Source organism: Drosophila sechellia, chromosome X (genome assembly GCF_004382195.2).
Source record: "Drosophila sechellia strain sech25 chromosome X, ASM438219v1, whole genome shotgun sequence".
NCBI classification, from domain to species: Eukaryota; Metazoa; Arthropoda; class Insecta; order Diptera; family Drosophilidae; genus Drosophila; species Drosophila sechellia.
In genome coordinates this window covers 4,194,612-4,209,777 of record NC_045954.1, presented here as the reverse complement: position 1 = coordinate 4,209,777, position 15,166 = coordinate 4,194,612, and the positions used below count along the sequence as shown (strand labels likewise).

The following is a 15,166-nucleotide window of genomic DNA, read 5'->3' as shown; positions in this document are numbered from 1 at the left end:
GTTATCTCAATTATGCTAATTAACCAGCACTTTAAAGCCAAGAGCAACGAGTGCAGATTTGAAAAAATTAACTCTTTTGACCTCTCGACATACTTTAAGTAACAATAAGCCACCAATTCATCCAGTAATTAAGCGAAAAATCAACGCACAAATTGTTGAGCAGCGAGTAAGGAGTAGCGAGTGTTTAGCACAATAGGAACTAAGCATCAGAAAGCCACTATTTATATCAAAGCTTTTCTAACTATCTTCGCACTATATTCTTTAATTAACGGTACAATTACAACGAGTAGCAAATAACGAGCGGCGAGAAATGGAATTCCATAGGCGATGTGAATTCCCGCAATTGACGGTTGTCAATCACAGTTTGGATCTGGCCAAGTTGTTTCTGCCTGTCACCTAACTTGTTCCACTTTCTGTTTTCCCCTCTTTCGTTCTATCTTTCACTGTGTCTGTCTTTTTTCTCTTTCTTTCTCCACACACGATTGCACACTTGCACTTCCGTTGCATTGGTTTTTTGTTGTTGCTGGGGGATTGCAATTGTTGTTGACTGCTGACGACTGCCTGGCAATTGGCAGTGCAACAAAATAGCTATTGACAAATTATGACCAACTAAAAGTAATTACACGCGACGAGAGGGAGACGGCATATAACGAGTTCTGCCGACAACGCGTTAATAGTACAAATAATCAACGAGTGCAGCAGCAACAACAGGAGCAACAATAACAGCAACAGCGTCAAGAGCCGCACTAAACATACACTTAATATTAATTGTTTTTTATTAACACGATCCGGCTGCCTTACACACCACTTGCCTTGCTTTATTCATGCTCTTCCTCTGCTGCCGTTTTTATACCCTGTAATGAATGATGGGTATTTTCGATACCAGAGGTCTTGGAAAGTAGGTGGTAATGTGCAATTTGATACGGATATATTTATGGGACTCTTGCAGTCGAAAATATTACTTAGGATTTTCAAATCGCAGTTATCTAGGTGACTTGGTAGCGAACTTCTTGATTAAATACCTTGTTTGAAGATTCTGGGTACCTAACAAAAATGATGGCTTGTGCCGGAAGTTCCAGAAGCATGCTTTCGCAGCATAAAAGACAAAACAGTGAGTGCAGGGTATGGTTGAGTTGGGAGCTTTGATTTCGTTTCGTTCTTTCTGGCTTCTCTGCTGTTTTATTGCGGCCGTTGCTGAGATTCATTAATAATTCAAAAAATTGCACATGGCCGGCGGCGATGACAGCAACGTCGACAGCGACGCTGGCAGAGGCAGAGCTTGTAATCGAGTTGTTAACTCAAAGTGACAACGAACGCGGGCAGCGACGCCGACGTCGCCGTCAAAAGCATGTGCACAACAACAATTAAATGCAGTAAACACACGATCAGAAAACGAACAAAAAAAAAAGAAAATATATATTTTTTAACCAGAGCGGCCAAAACGACAGAAAGAGATGGAGAGTGCGACTTTGACTTTGTTGCTGCAATTGCTTTTAATGCTTTTAATGAAATCAACACTTTTTACTGCCACTTGCACGCAATCTACTGCTTCTTACGTTTCTTCATTTTCGCCTCACTTTGGATTTTTTCTTACGTTTTGCGCGCAACTTTTTTCGGGCTGGCAGCTTAATTAAAAGCCAAAACAGCTAAAACATATTTCGCGCCTTTGTTGCTTAACAATTAAAATCAACAACAACAAAAGCCCAACTTCACACTCAATTAACGCGATGCAGGCAGACACAAACAACAAAAAGCAAAACAACATACATAAAAATATAGCTGCAAAACAACACCATACATATGTAAGGCATAAAGCAAAAAAGTTTTGGTGCTGCTGTGAAATTATATATTATATACATATGTATGTATATGTGTACCTCCTTTTTTTCGTCACCCACTAGATGAAGTGGCTTGGAAAATGTGGGGGAGTGGGGCAAAACGCAGCACAGACTGCAAAACTTTTGTTTGCCGTTAATTGACTGCACACACAAAATAGCGGTGGAAGGTGCAAAAGAGTCGGTGAGATGCACAGACAGAGATAGGAAGTCAAATGCAAAGAGTTATGTTCCTTAGCAGGTTTCCTGCACTCTAGATCAGTTCACAGTAGTTCGTTGGTGTAAATGTTGGTGAACATATTGTAGTAGTTCTCGGCTTAGTTGTTGGATTTTCTTTTTGGCTTGTGCAGTCGTTGATGTAATCATTGGAGTACATTTCTTGGAGCTTTTAGGGTAAATAATTGTGCTGATTTTTCATATTAATAAATATATATTGTAATTGTTAAAATTTGTTGGCTAATGTGCTGAATATCTCACAAAGTTTCACAAATGGTGATGGCATAATAAGGGCTTGGGCTGAATGCAAGCGGATAGCACACGTCATTGACACCTAAAAGCCACATTCACAACAGTTCAGTGCCACTACAGTGACCTCTCTGCTTACGCCACACACAATAATGGCAGACCTAGAACATATTTCACTGGTATCAATCTGACTGAATAAACTAATGCATGTTTTGAGTGCAAAAAGAGTTCCTTGGTGATATCTGCAACCCATTGACCCATCAACCTGCAAGTGCCCACTGTATTTCGAGCAAGAACTGTGGACCCCGACCTCTCCCGATATCCACTCTCTATGTAGATGTGCGTGCGTAATTGCCTTTTGGCTTCGTGTTAATTTCCCTCGTGGAAAACTCACGACAGGAAAAACTGGAAAGAGGGGGGTAGAGCATGTCGTAGGTGCTACATGAATTTGATTTTTATTTTCCCAGAAAACCGAAACCGAAATAAGAAGAATTTTTATTCATAAAAATCAAGTGGCAACATAAATTTGTGTGTGTTACCAAAAACGTAGGTGTATTTTGTGCCGATGTTTGTTCTTTTCTGTTTCAGTTTCAGTCTCTGGAATCGGATTTGGTTTGGCAGCCTAATCAGGCAAACAGAACACGCAGAGCAGTTAAAACGCACCAAATGCCCCATACAATTTGTATAATTTTTCAGACCAGAAAATATTAAATAAATATGCACACATACATAGACATGTGCATAGCAGCAATAATAATAATAAAGAAAAAATAAAACCAAAGCAACTCGTCAATTTTTGCCACTTAAAATTCATAAAGCGTCGCCTGAGCCTCAGAAAACTTCGGCAGAACAGACCATACATACATACGTACATCTGTACATATGTATAGTGCAAGAACGACGAGGGGAATCGGGGACGTGAGAAAGGAAGACGAGGCAGGATTGCATTAAACTAAAAGTCCTGAATTTGACATTTAAACATTCCCATTTTTAGAAATTTATTTCTGGGAAGCTAATTCAAACGAGTTAAGTCATTTGTTTAGCCATAACTCTGGGGCAATTTGATAAGGGTCGGCAGGTAATGCAAGTTCTTGAACATTTATTTATTTTAATATTTTGACAGTCATGATGCATATTTGTGGCCACTGGCCAAGCAGCATTAGCAACTTTTAGCAACACAACTCCGCCCATATAAATGCACAACTTTTGGCCAACATGAATGAAGTAACGACGAGGGCACCTTTTGAAAACGATACTTCTAATTTCTGGAAAATTTAAATACCATCAAACCAGCAAGCCACTCGAAGATAAGATCAGGTTAAGTATATCGCATAGATCAAAAGGATTTGGGGACCAGCTTAACTGCCTGCCACATTTCCGCGAAAATTTCCCAGCTCAGTGAGCGTCCTTTTTGCCATCGAGTTGTTATTTTTTTTTGCCAATTAGCGTTCTAATCAAGTGTAAACTAATGCTAAAAGCCAAGCCGGGTTCGCCTCGAACGCGTGAATTTGCCACGAGGATAAAGGCTTACCGAAAAGGGTAAAAAAAAATAATAACGGAAGGTAGGAATTTAAAAAAAAATTATATGAAACTAAAAAAAAATTTATTTTATAAAAGAATAAAAAGTAAAGGCTAGATAACTGATAGTTGATAATTAATATTAAACAAGAGATCGGCAATCACAGGATGCTGTTTTTTTTTTGTGAAAGAGACAACTAATTTGACTACTTTGCCGAACGGTGAGTGCGAGTGAGATGGCCACAGATTGTCGTTGACTTTGTTGCTGCTGCCGCTCTGCCGGCTGATTCTCTTTGATCTGCCATCGCACATCTAGGAAATGTTTGTCAAATTCATTCGACCGTTCTCATTGTTTTTGACATTTCTTTTAGTCTTCGCAGTTGCTTCTTCTTTTTGTTGCTGCAGCCTCTTCTTCTTCTTGTTTGTCGTCTGCTCGATCACTTTCTCTGCTTTTTTGAGAGAGGCTTTTTCCTGCGTTTTTTTTTACTCTCTGAGCGCCAATGCCAAACACATGTCCAGCTAACAACTTGAATGCATTGTTCTCAGTCCCACTCAAGCCGACTGACGAAAAAACAGCAACAGCCAAGATATTAGCTCCAAAGATCACCATCAAATATTTCGATTAACAAATCGATTTATATAATGCAGATTTAGATATTAAAATGTATTACAATTTAGCATGCATTTCGGCAACGATTTTGTAAGCTCGAATTCTATGACTTCGAATGGTCTTCGAAAACTTCGATCTTTAGTGCTATATATTTGACCCCCGCCGTCGTCGATCCCCTCCCCTTTGACGACCCGATTTTTAAGCGGACTCCACCACTCCACGCACATTCGTCAGGCATTGTCGTTATTTTTCTGGCGCCAAAAAGACGCCGTCTTCGTCCTCGCTAGCTCTGTCTCTTTCTGACCCCCCCGGCCATCTCGCTCGCACTCTCCTTGCTCACTCGCCTGACATTCTGTCTTAAGGTTGTTGTTGGTGTTCCCTTTTTTTTGTATCTTGCCCATTCTTTGTGCGAATTTTTTTTATTTTTGTTTTTGCGTTTTTGTTCGGTTATGTTTTTCTTATTTTCTTTCCTTTCTTCTTTTTGGGTTCTTCTGAACTCATGTTGTTCATTATAAAGGACGTCATCATCGTCATCTTTTGGGTTGTTGCTGTCGTTGTTGGTTGTCATATTTTGCCTTGTTTGCTTTGTGCATTTCCAAGTTGTCCGTGGAGAAAAGGGAATATCAGACGGCGAAAAAAGTTGGAAGCCAGCAAATGCGTTTTAAATATTCCATTCCATGCAGTTCAAGGCGGGCTGTTTCGAATTCCAGGCGTTGCTTATAGTTGTCGAAAGATTGGGCCTGGAAATGTGTACCAAATCCGGGGTTCCTTCATCATGAAGTTTCTTTGCGAACTGAAGACTTTCTTGGTGTCTCATTCCAAAGTTCCCATGTTCCATCCCACTGCTCCCGTGTACATTGCCATTGTTTCTTTCAGTTTGCAGTTAGTGCACCATTCTCAACACCTCCTCCTTAAATGTGATAATCACCCATTAGGCTTATCAGTTGCCCACCAAAACTGACGCCTCATTAGCCAAGCGGAGCGTGTAAACAGCTGAATTCTCTCGATTAAGACCGAAACCATTTAGCGGCATTTTGTTACCATCAATTTTCGGCTGGTTGCGGTTCTCTGACCAAAAACTCAGACGTCATTAAGACAAGTTAGGAGAACCGCTAGCAGCGCTTCAATTTCCAACTTGCAACTTCCGCTGCGTGGGCGCTTTATTTTTAGTTTTTTTGAGGGGAAACTTGGATTTATACCGGCGACGGAAGCGCTTACTTAATTAGCCGAACCAAAAAAAAAAAAGAAAACTGAATTTTTGGTGTTCCTCAAATTAATTTCCATTTAATTCAAAGTAGGCGTAAATGCAATTTAAATTAACAGCCACCAAAATGCGCCACTTAAATGTTTTTGTCTTTCTCTTTATCCAATGCCTGTCGCTTTTTAATTTGTTAAGATTTTTTTATGACATTTTTATTGTAATTTAAGCAGCGGCGTGTTCGGATTTGGATTTCGGTTTTCAGTTTTTGGTTGGTGCTGATTGTAGTTTGAACCAAACTGGTTTTATTTTATATAATTGACAGTTGCCGATAGGTAGAAATATTTTTTTGGAGGTTTTAAATTTCATACCGGGTTGTCTGACAATCGAAATGATTGTCTTAAAGATCACATAAAATATGAAAATAGAAGCCAAGATAACATAATCTAATATTGACTGATAAAAAATAGAGTAGTGATTTTTCAATCCGTTCTTAAGAAAAACACATCTAATAAGTCACACTGTTTTATTAATGAAATGATTGCTTACACAAAATGTTATGTAGGAAATATCTGGTAAAAAAAATATTGCAATATGCGTATCATTCGTTACAAAGAAAAGTATCTAATTGCCCATTGGCCATTTGAACAAATTTGTTGTAAATAATTACTGGTTGCGTATAAACGCACGATGTGTGCAGTTATCTGCGGGATCCCACCAATTTTCCATAAGCTCTAATTACGTGCAAATTATCCAATGGACTCATGAATTTTCCAAGAGTCGAGCGAAACCCAAAGGATATATCCACCGCATGGAGGGTCAATCTATCGCTATGCCAATTATTATGCATTTTTTATCGAACTGAAAATTGTCAAGTGAATTTGGTATGGAATAGCTGGAAGGGGGGTTTTTGCCCAAATAGCAGAAAGGAAAATTACAGCGTAGAACCGAAGAAATTTCCAAGTTACTAAGCAAATTAAGTGTAATTTAGAAGGGGCATTTTTCGTAACCCCCTTCACCTTCGCGTATTTGTCAACTTAGCACATCGATAATTTTTCCTGCCCCCTTTGGCACGACGACAATTTTAACACAATTATGAAAAACGTTTCCAAGATGGCAAAGCGGGGAAAATGGGAAATGGAGAATGGGGGATTGTGGGTGGGATTTGTGGCTCTTCAGGGGTTGTGTGTGCACTATAACAAAATTTTGCCCTCAACCCCCAATTGACCCCTTTTCCCCGCCCGCTAATGACTTTGTGGAGGAAAGCCTGGGGAAATATGAAAAAAAAATTGAAAAATAAAAAACTAGAAGGCGGACACGCCCATTTAATTGAGCCTACGGCTTCGAGGAGTTGGGCGTTCGGGGGGTGGGCCGGGGCAGGCCAGTGCACTTTGATTGCGTTTTGTCGCCGTCAGCTGAGTTTTTACCCAAAACGAAAAAGGAAGGAATCGAATCGAAGGAGCAAGGGAACAACAAAATATGGAGGAAATAGAAAATTTTTATTTATGAAAATTAAACAAGTGAACTTTGACAGGCGGTTGCCCAGGGTCTGACCCCTGATCCCGAAATAAAAAAAAAACTTCGAAAAACTTGGAAAGAGTGGGTCCTGTGGCGTGTCATTAAATATTTTTGTCTGTCACATTATCGCATGCCTGTCACAAAGTCCCGACATCAATTAGAAACTATATATGATGTGGTACGAAAAGACAAGTCATCGTCATAGTTTCTAATCACATCCACAACATATTACAATAAAAAAAATAACAATAAGTGCTATTAACTTCGTTTTTATAGAATGATCTCAATAAATTGCAGCTTTCAATTAGCTAGAAACTGGCGAAATCAAAGCAATCTCGCACCATCTTCCATCTATCTATATGTACACATATGCTATTTTTGCGTTTTTCTATCTGCCTCTCACTTGGGGTCAACATTTGATAATTTCTGACATTTTTCTATAGATTTTTTTCAATGGCTTGCCTATTTTTCAAATCGCATTTCCTTGACTTCTCGCACTGAAAGTGTCGCCAAATGTTCAGGGGTGTGGAAAACAAGGGGAGACTTTATTTATTTGCGCTTAGACAGCAATTTCAATTAATTGATAAGTCACAGCAACAAGCAGCAGAACGAAGATAGATTTCACGCTATTTGCTCTAGCGACTTAATTGCCAGCGACAAATTGAGAAAAAGGGCGCAAATCTGAAGCGAAATTTAATTTTAGCTCATAAGTGAGTGAAGTAGAAGCACACTGACACGACTGCGGCATACAAGTCACTCTGAAGGAGCTGTGAAACTTTTGTGAATGAAAAACTATAGCCACAAGCCTCCAAATCATTGCATCAATGAATCGAAATTCGCTAAAAACAGGCACAAAAACCGATTGAATCGAGCCAAGTGAATGCAAATCCACTCGCAAAACATTCAAGTGGCACTCACATGAAGAGTCGAAAAGGGAGGTGGTTTTCCAGCGGGGGGAGGTGGTTTGTGCGGCAGGAAAAACAATAATTTTGACATTGATGATGATGGGGCAACGGCAACAGAAGCGGCAACAATAATTCCGTTTGCTGTTTTGCCATTTGGTTGTTGCTTTTTTTCGCACGTCTCGCAAGCATGCAACAGCAAAAATGGTAAAAACAACAACAAGAACAACGTGTGTGTGTGTGTGTGGCGTGCAAAAAAGTTGCAACTTACACACTGCCATAATCTCCATATGTGTGCTAGGTACAAGTACTTACAACTTTTACAAGCCACTCGTGGCTCCCCTTCTCTGCCCATCTCACTTGCTCCCATTCCTCATCCATGGGCCGCCGCACCACGCCCCCTTTTACAACAATTGCATGCCACACTTTGGGGCAAGTCCCCGTACCCCTTTTGCAGGGTCATGAACTCGGCAGCACGGAGAGAAAATTGCATTAGCCTATGTCACCCTGCTAATCTAATGGAAATGTCTAGTAAAATTCTTTATTAATAATTTTATAACTAATTAAATTGATGAAACTGCAATATCATTCAAAATTGCCCACAGAAAGAACTTTAATACACAATTATAATTTTTCTCTGTGCACATATTTCGTACCGACTTGCAAAGTGAAGAAGCATGGATGTGGTTGGCTTGTTTTTCTTGTTTCATTTTATTTTTAGTGGGGTTTTGTAGTTGGCTGGCTGGGCCACTTGGTTTAGTTTCACACTTCAAATCGCCAAACTGCTAATGAGCTTAAGGATATGGCCAGGAACACCCCGCCCCCTCACCACCCTCTACTTAAGCTCGAAAAATATAATTTTCAGCAACTTTTTCGTGAGTGTGGCTCGCTTTTATTTCTCGTTATTTTGTGTGTACTTTCCAAGTGCGAACAACCAACAACAAAATGCAACTACTTGCATACAGATGGGGGCGTTGGGCGGTTGGGGGGCGTGACCAGTGGACCTAGACACCTGGCCAGACGTATTCCCAACTTTCAGCACACAAAACTATTTGCAAATATTTTATTTTTGCGCTTATTTCCACTTTCTATTGGTGTTGCTGCCACGCCCACGCCGCCAGACTGGCATTGAAACTAAAGGCATATATATATATATATATATATATATATTTATATATATATGCATATAATTAAGTATATGGGAAAAGGCGGCGTAGAAGGCGTTGGCCAAAGAGGCTTAACCGAGGCGTCAGGCAATTTGTAGCTTAAAAAACAGCAACAGAAGCTAATTGAATTTGGCCAGCTATGAAATGAATTACCGTAAATTGCGAAGAAAATATTAAGGGGGCTTTGACAAGCAACTTTGAGGCAAGTTTATGGCTAAACATAAAGTTGTAAAGGAGATCTTATAAATTTGGCACTAATCTTTGAAAGTTGGTTAATGATTTTCCACATTAAACTAATAGGCTTTATGGCATCGTTAAACGTAAATGTCTCTATTCTCTGCGCAGAGAATATGTCTGTTTACTTCTAACTGAAATTGTAAATGTAAATTTTTACGTAAGTTTTTGCTGACTTTATGGCAATTACATATATATCGCATATAAGTATGAGGAGGGGGGCACTATCGGCGACATTTTTGAGTGCATTCACAGCTGCCACATCTTGCACTCACTTGACACTCACTCCATTCACTGCGGCCAAGTGTGAGTGTGTCTCAGTGAATACTTTCTCAAGTAGGTGTGAAGCTCAAAACGCATTTTCACGCGCCAACGCAGCTTGAATGTCAACGTCGTCGTCGCATAATCATCATCGTATCATCATCATCTTCTCGAGGGAGAGAGTCTGAGTTTCTGCGGCTGATGACATGCTGCTGCAAAAATGGAAAATTATACACAAAAAAAACGAGAAAAAGGAGAAGAACGGGGGCGTCTGTTCACCTACTTTCAGCTCAACTGGGCGTGGAACTTGGGATCGGTTTTAACCGCTAACGGGAGCTTGAGACGTCGCCACACGTGCTCAAGTGGCCAAGGCTGCTGCCCGGGTTGTGACCTGACCTTCGGCCCCAGATCTGTGCCCTCGATTGCCAAAAGCTCGGCGCAAAGGCCACAATTATTTGCCAATATGACAGCAAAACATATCAAAAAATGAGTAATTTAACAATTCTAACAATAAAGCTACATTCGTTCCAATTCTAATCGAGAATTTTACACACTGAAATGTTGGGAGACCTTTGACACCCTGTAAAATCAGTAGCTTAGAATAACCAGCGGGTACTGTGTAGACTCACCTGCCGCTCTTGGTGATGACCATTTCCGTGCCCAGTTTGTGGAACTTCTCCCACAGGTCCTTGCCCTCCAGCGTGACCTTGGGATCATCGACGACGCCATCGTCCTCGGGCTGAAGCGCCCGGAGCGGTCGCATCGCCGGATGCAGCTGATGGGCGACAGCCGAGGCAAGGACGACGTCCTCGGCGGTAGTGTAGGCGCTGCCCAGGTGGTGGGCGTGCGGATGGGCGCCTGGGTGATGCGGCGGGAAGCGCAATCCACCGCCGGGATACAGACCCGGATGTGGTCCGGCCGGACTTCCAGCTAGAGCGGCCAGTGCCGCAGCTGGAAAGTACGGTGGTGGTGGTGGGGCCGGGTGCTGTTGCTGCTGTTGTTGCAAGTGGTGCGGCGGTGTGGGTGGCGGCAAGCCTGTGGCGCCGGCGGGCGGTGCGGCGGCACCCGTACTGGGCGAGTGGTGCGCGGCGGTTGGGTGGTGCGACGGATGGGCGGCGGCTGAAGCTGAGTTGTTGCTGCTGCTGCTACTGCTGTTGTTGTTGGGCGGTGGTATTGGCGGTAGACCAACAATTGTGGGCGGTGGTGTGCCAGCGGGCGATGGCGGTTCCTCGGTGGTGCTCAAGTGGTGTCCTTGCTTTTGACTTGTGTTATTATTGTTGTTGTTATTAGTGTGGTTGTTGTTATTATGGGTACTGTTATTATTGTTGTTATTGGAACTGGAGTTGTTGGTGTTGCTGGTGGTGGTGGTGTTGCTGCTGCTGTGGTTGCTTTGCGGCGATAACTGCGCACCACCACCCGTTGGTGAAACGGCCACGAGATTGTTGGTGTTGTTGGCGCTTGAATTGGTGTTGCTGTTGGAACTGGAGTTGTTGTTTCCGCTGTTGGTGTTGCCGCTGTTGTTATTGTTGCTACCCGCCGTCAACAGCGAGGAAACGCTGAAGTCAGTGGGTCGTTGCGTTAGCTGCAGAAATGGATGATATGCCATCCCATTGGCGAACCTGGCGAATGGATCCTCAGCAGACTGATGAAGTAGCAGCTCCTGGACGTCGTATCTCATCACATAACCGTTTCAAACAACCAAGTGCGTCATGCAGAAAGGGTTTCCCACGGCGATCTCTCCAAAAAAGGGATCTCTCTATTTTGACTTTTGAAATTTTTAGATGCTTTATTTTGTTTTTGTTCGACAGGTACTTCTTTTTGTTTCTTTCTTTTTTAAACTTTTTTTTACACTCACTGACTTGTACACTTTATTTCTCTTCTTGTTGTTTCAAAAAAATTCTTGTTTAATTGCTATAAAAAACGTAAATATGATTTATAGTTGGGGTTTCCGCTTGAGATTTTCGAGATCGTCATTATGACTATTATTTAGATAGATTTATTTTAAAAAAATGTAGAAAAAATGTTGCCTTTGGATTATTAAAGTTAGTTTCTATTATGGTATGGATTCTTTCTGTCCAATTGATAAGCCCATTACGATATTCAAGAAATGAGTCAATAAATATTAGCGTGAGCCGAACTTTTTTCATATAAAATCTTTCTTAAGTCCTTAGTATTTCTTCTGGCCTAATAATTCACTTCAGATTGTTTGTGTTTTGAAGTATTTATCCTATTTGATTAATTTTTCATTGACTTTCCCTATTTAACTGACTTCTATAGTTTTAACTTCAAATTAACATTAACTTTCAAAGATATATCCCTAAAAGCTAGCACTGTAACTGATAGAATAATAAAATATAGAAAGCTCAACCTATAAACAATGATTTATATTTTCAATATCTTCTTTTTCGGTTTTAAACTTCGAGTCTTCAAATTTCCTCTGCAGTTTTTATGGTTATCGTATTTGTTTTCTATTTCCTATGTTTTGAGTTCTTTATCAGGTTTTATGTTCTCCTGGTTCTTTGTTTGTTTTGGACCTTTGCTTGCCTTTCCGTATTCTGTTTTGGCGACGGCAAAACGTCGAAAGTGTTTAAACCTTGTTCTGTTTCTCTCGTCTCTTTTGCTTTGCAAATTCACTTGGCAATTTTAAGTGTTCTTAGTTAGCTGGTTGCTGTAACTTTTGTTTGTTTGTTGTTTTTCTTTGTTTGGTTTGTGTTTGTTTGTTTTTTACCAAGAAGGAAGAACGCAAAAAAAAGAGCACAAAAGGGAATCGGCGATTTGGATGAAGAATATGGATATGGCGACACGACGATCAACGAACAACGAACGTAGGGAGAAACAACAAACGACGAGAAACGACGACGGGCGACAAAAGCGACAAACGGCAGGCGACAAAAGCAACAGAGCGGCGATGACGACACGAACTACACGCCGGTCGCATTCAAACTGGAAACTGGAAATACACACACGCCGAAACGGACGCCGACTGCGCTGCCTTCGCTCTGCTAGCCGCTCGCGCTCTCTCGCTCTCTCCCGGTGGCTCTGGGCGGCGAGCGAGCGGGATGGCCGTATATGGGGGTGCGCTCGGTGCAAGCGAGAGAGCGAGAGTGTTGAGTTTCTTTCGCGGAGGGCGTGTGCAAGTGAGAGAGAGCGAGAGGGAGCGAGAGAATGAGTGAACTGCGGGTTTCCAATAAGAAAACCAAAAACTCGAACCAAAAGTGTTGAGTTGACGACTGTGTAGGTGGCTGTGTGCATCTGTGTGCGAGAGAGTGCTAGCGCTCGCGTGTGTGTGTGTGCATGTGTCTGTGTGTGTAATGGGAAATGGCACCAACCAACGGCGGCAGCGACGTCGCGTCAAAAGCAGCGTGTTAGAAGTAACAAGGCAGCTGACACCGCTACAACAAGAAGAGCAGAAGAATAGGTGGTGCTGGGCGTGGGAGTGGAGGCGGAAGAAAAGAGGATGAGAGAAGAGTGGGAGAAAAAAAATCAGGCACAAGAAGAAAATGTTAAGTAAAAATTAAATAAATATCACATAAAATAAATCCAACGGAAAACAAATCTACGTAGAAATAAAAAGATCAGAGAGTTTAAAAAAGAATAGAATAAAAACAAACAATTCAAATACAAAATTATACACAAAATGCAAACAAAAACATAAACTATTGTTTAGTTAAACTTAACTTAAACACTTAAATTGTTTTTAAGAAAACTATGAGATGAATACATTTCTTAAATCCACAATTTACGAACGAAATAAATCGGCAGGAAAACAGAAGTTGGAAGCAAATAAAAAGAGGCACACTAAATCACAGCCTCTGAGGGGTGAGGCGAATGCGAGGGGCGTAACAAGGGGTGGCAGAATCGCAAAGAAGCAAATAATGAAAAAAAGAAGCGGCCAAGTTGACAAATGACGCGCAAGCGAAAAATGCGCTTCAATGGTCAAATGTTTGTCGAGGGGTGGTTGGTGGAGGGGGTGGCATTGGTGGGTGTAGGGACGGTGTGGTGAGATAAACGAGGCGGCCTGGCAGCCCGAAGGGGTGGCATTTCCCAGGCAGAGATAAAATAAAGCGGCTGCGAGAAGCACTTTAAGGCGCAAAAGTTGACCTACAATGACCTCCAGACAATCAAAAACACTGCTCGAAAAGACGTACATAAATCTACCACTTACGACAACAACTTGCCAGGGATTTCGAAAGTTAGGATAAGTCGAGCCGTCTTTAAGGTAACTTTTCGACTTCTGTAATACTTGCGATTACAGACACTTTGTTGTAAGAAACTGTGAGTCGGCACACACTCTTAACCCGCCGCTGGCCAGCTGGATCCACCCAAAAAAACACACCTCTTATCGAATTTTAACGCCCAGTGGCCACCTTTTGTACCACCTTAACCCGTCAAAAACTAAACGCTTGTTAGCCGCTTTGGCAGCTTTTATGCGTCCCTAAAATGTAAATGAAAAGATTTTGGATTTGTGAAAGGGGATAACGGTGAGCGTGAAATTTCCAAGTGCGAAAAAGCAGAAGAGCAGCAACGACGCCGACAGAGGCAGAGACTGCAGCAGAGACGTCGACGTTGTGTGACAAACTTGTCGCCAAAAGTAAAGGGCAAACATCAGAAGTGCGAGCGAGATGGCAGATGGCGAGAGGCGTGCAAATGAAAAGGCAACCGGCTCAAGTCACCAACACCAAGAAGCCAAATGTATTTTGTCACACGTACTCACGTACACAATCACTCACGCACACAACCAAAGAGGAGACAAAGAGCGAGGCGGCAATATGGCGGCTTCCCCGTGTGCTAGAAGAAGACGGCAAGCGACTTGCTTCTTCCTCTTTTGCTTGTGTGACAAGTTTAACCACAAACACACACACTTTCACACACTCGTTGAGGGGAGAGCACAATCAAAATGGAACCTCTAATTCTCTCTCCTGCGCGAAAGAGACGCACGATAAGGTGACAACATTTACGTCTGTGTGTGTGGTGTGAAAAATTACAGCAAAGCAGCGACGTTTTTCGTTTCTTCTTCGATTTTGGTTGGTTTTTTCGAATCTCTTTTCTTCGGTGGTTTTTTGTTTTTCGAATGAGTGATATGTTGCAGTTTGAGTCTTCTCGGTGTGGGTGCACAACGGAAGAAGGCGAAGAACGCGCAGAAATGGTGTGTGGTAAGAGGTAGGAGGGAAAGGAAGAACAAGGAGGCGTGGAAAAGGCAGCTTAATTGGTCTTTGAATATCGCTTCCCAAAATATACGTATCCCGAAACCAGGAATAAAATTCGCAGCAATAATATTTTTTCGGACTTAACAATGTGGAAATTAATTGTAATCCTTTTTACACTTTCGGCTTATGATTAGAATATAAAATTATTAATCAATCAATAAAAAAGAACCTTTTTACTTTCAAAAAGTGTGAAACAATTTCCGGCCGTCTTTTTTTATATTTGGCGCAAAACTTTTTTTGAATGGCGGACAC

General features: G+C 41.6%; 1 protein-coding gene across 7 annotated transcripts in view; it reads right to left on the bottom strand.

Moving 5' to 3' along the window:
* Positions 1–12,661, bottom strand: part of LOC6612505 (optomotor-blind protein) — a 57,298-nt gene extending 44,637 nt beyond the window's left edge. For 5 of the 7 annotated variants that reach the window (XM_032724408.1, XM_032724410.1, XM_032724412.1 and 2 more), the window contains exon 1: positions 10,337–12,661. In XM_032724408.1, coding sequence (XP_032580299.1) covers positions 10,337–11,385 — 1,049 coding nt within the window. In that variant the 5' untranslated portion in view covers positions 11,386–12,661. The remainder of the gene's footprint in view (positions 1–10,336) is intronic. The other 2 variants (XM_032724409.1, XM_032724414.1) reach the window with 1 other exon arrangement.
* Positions 12,662–15,166: the final 2,505 nt, after the last annotated feature.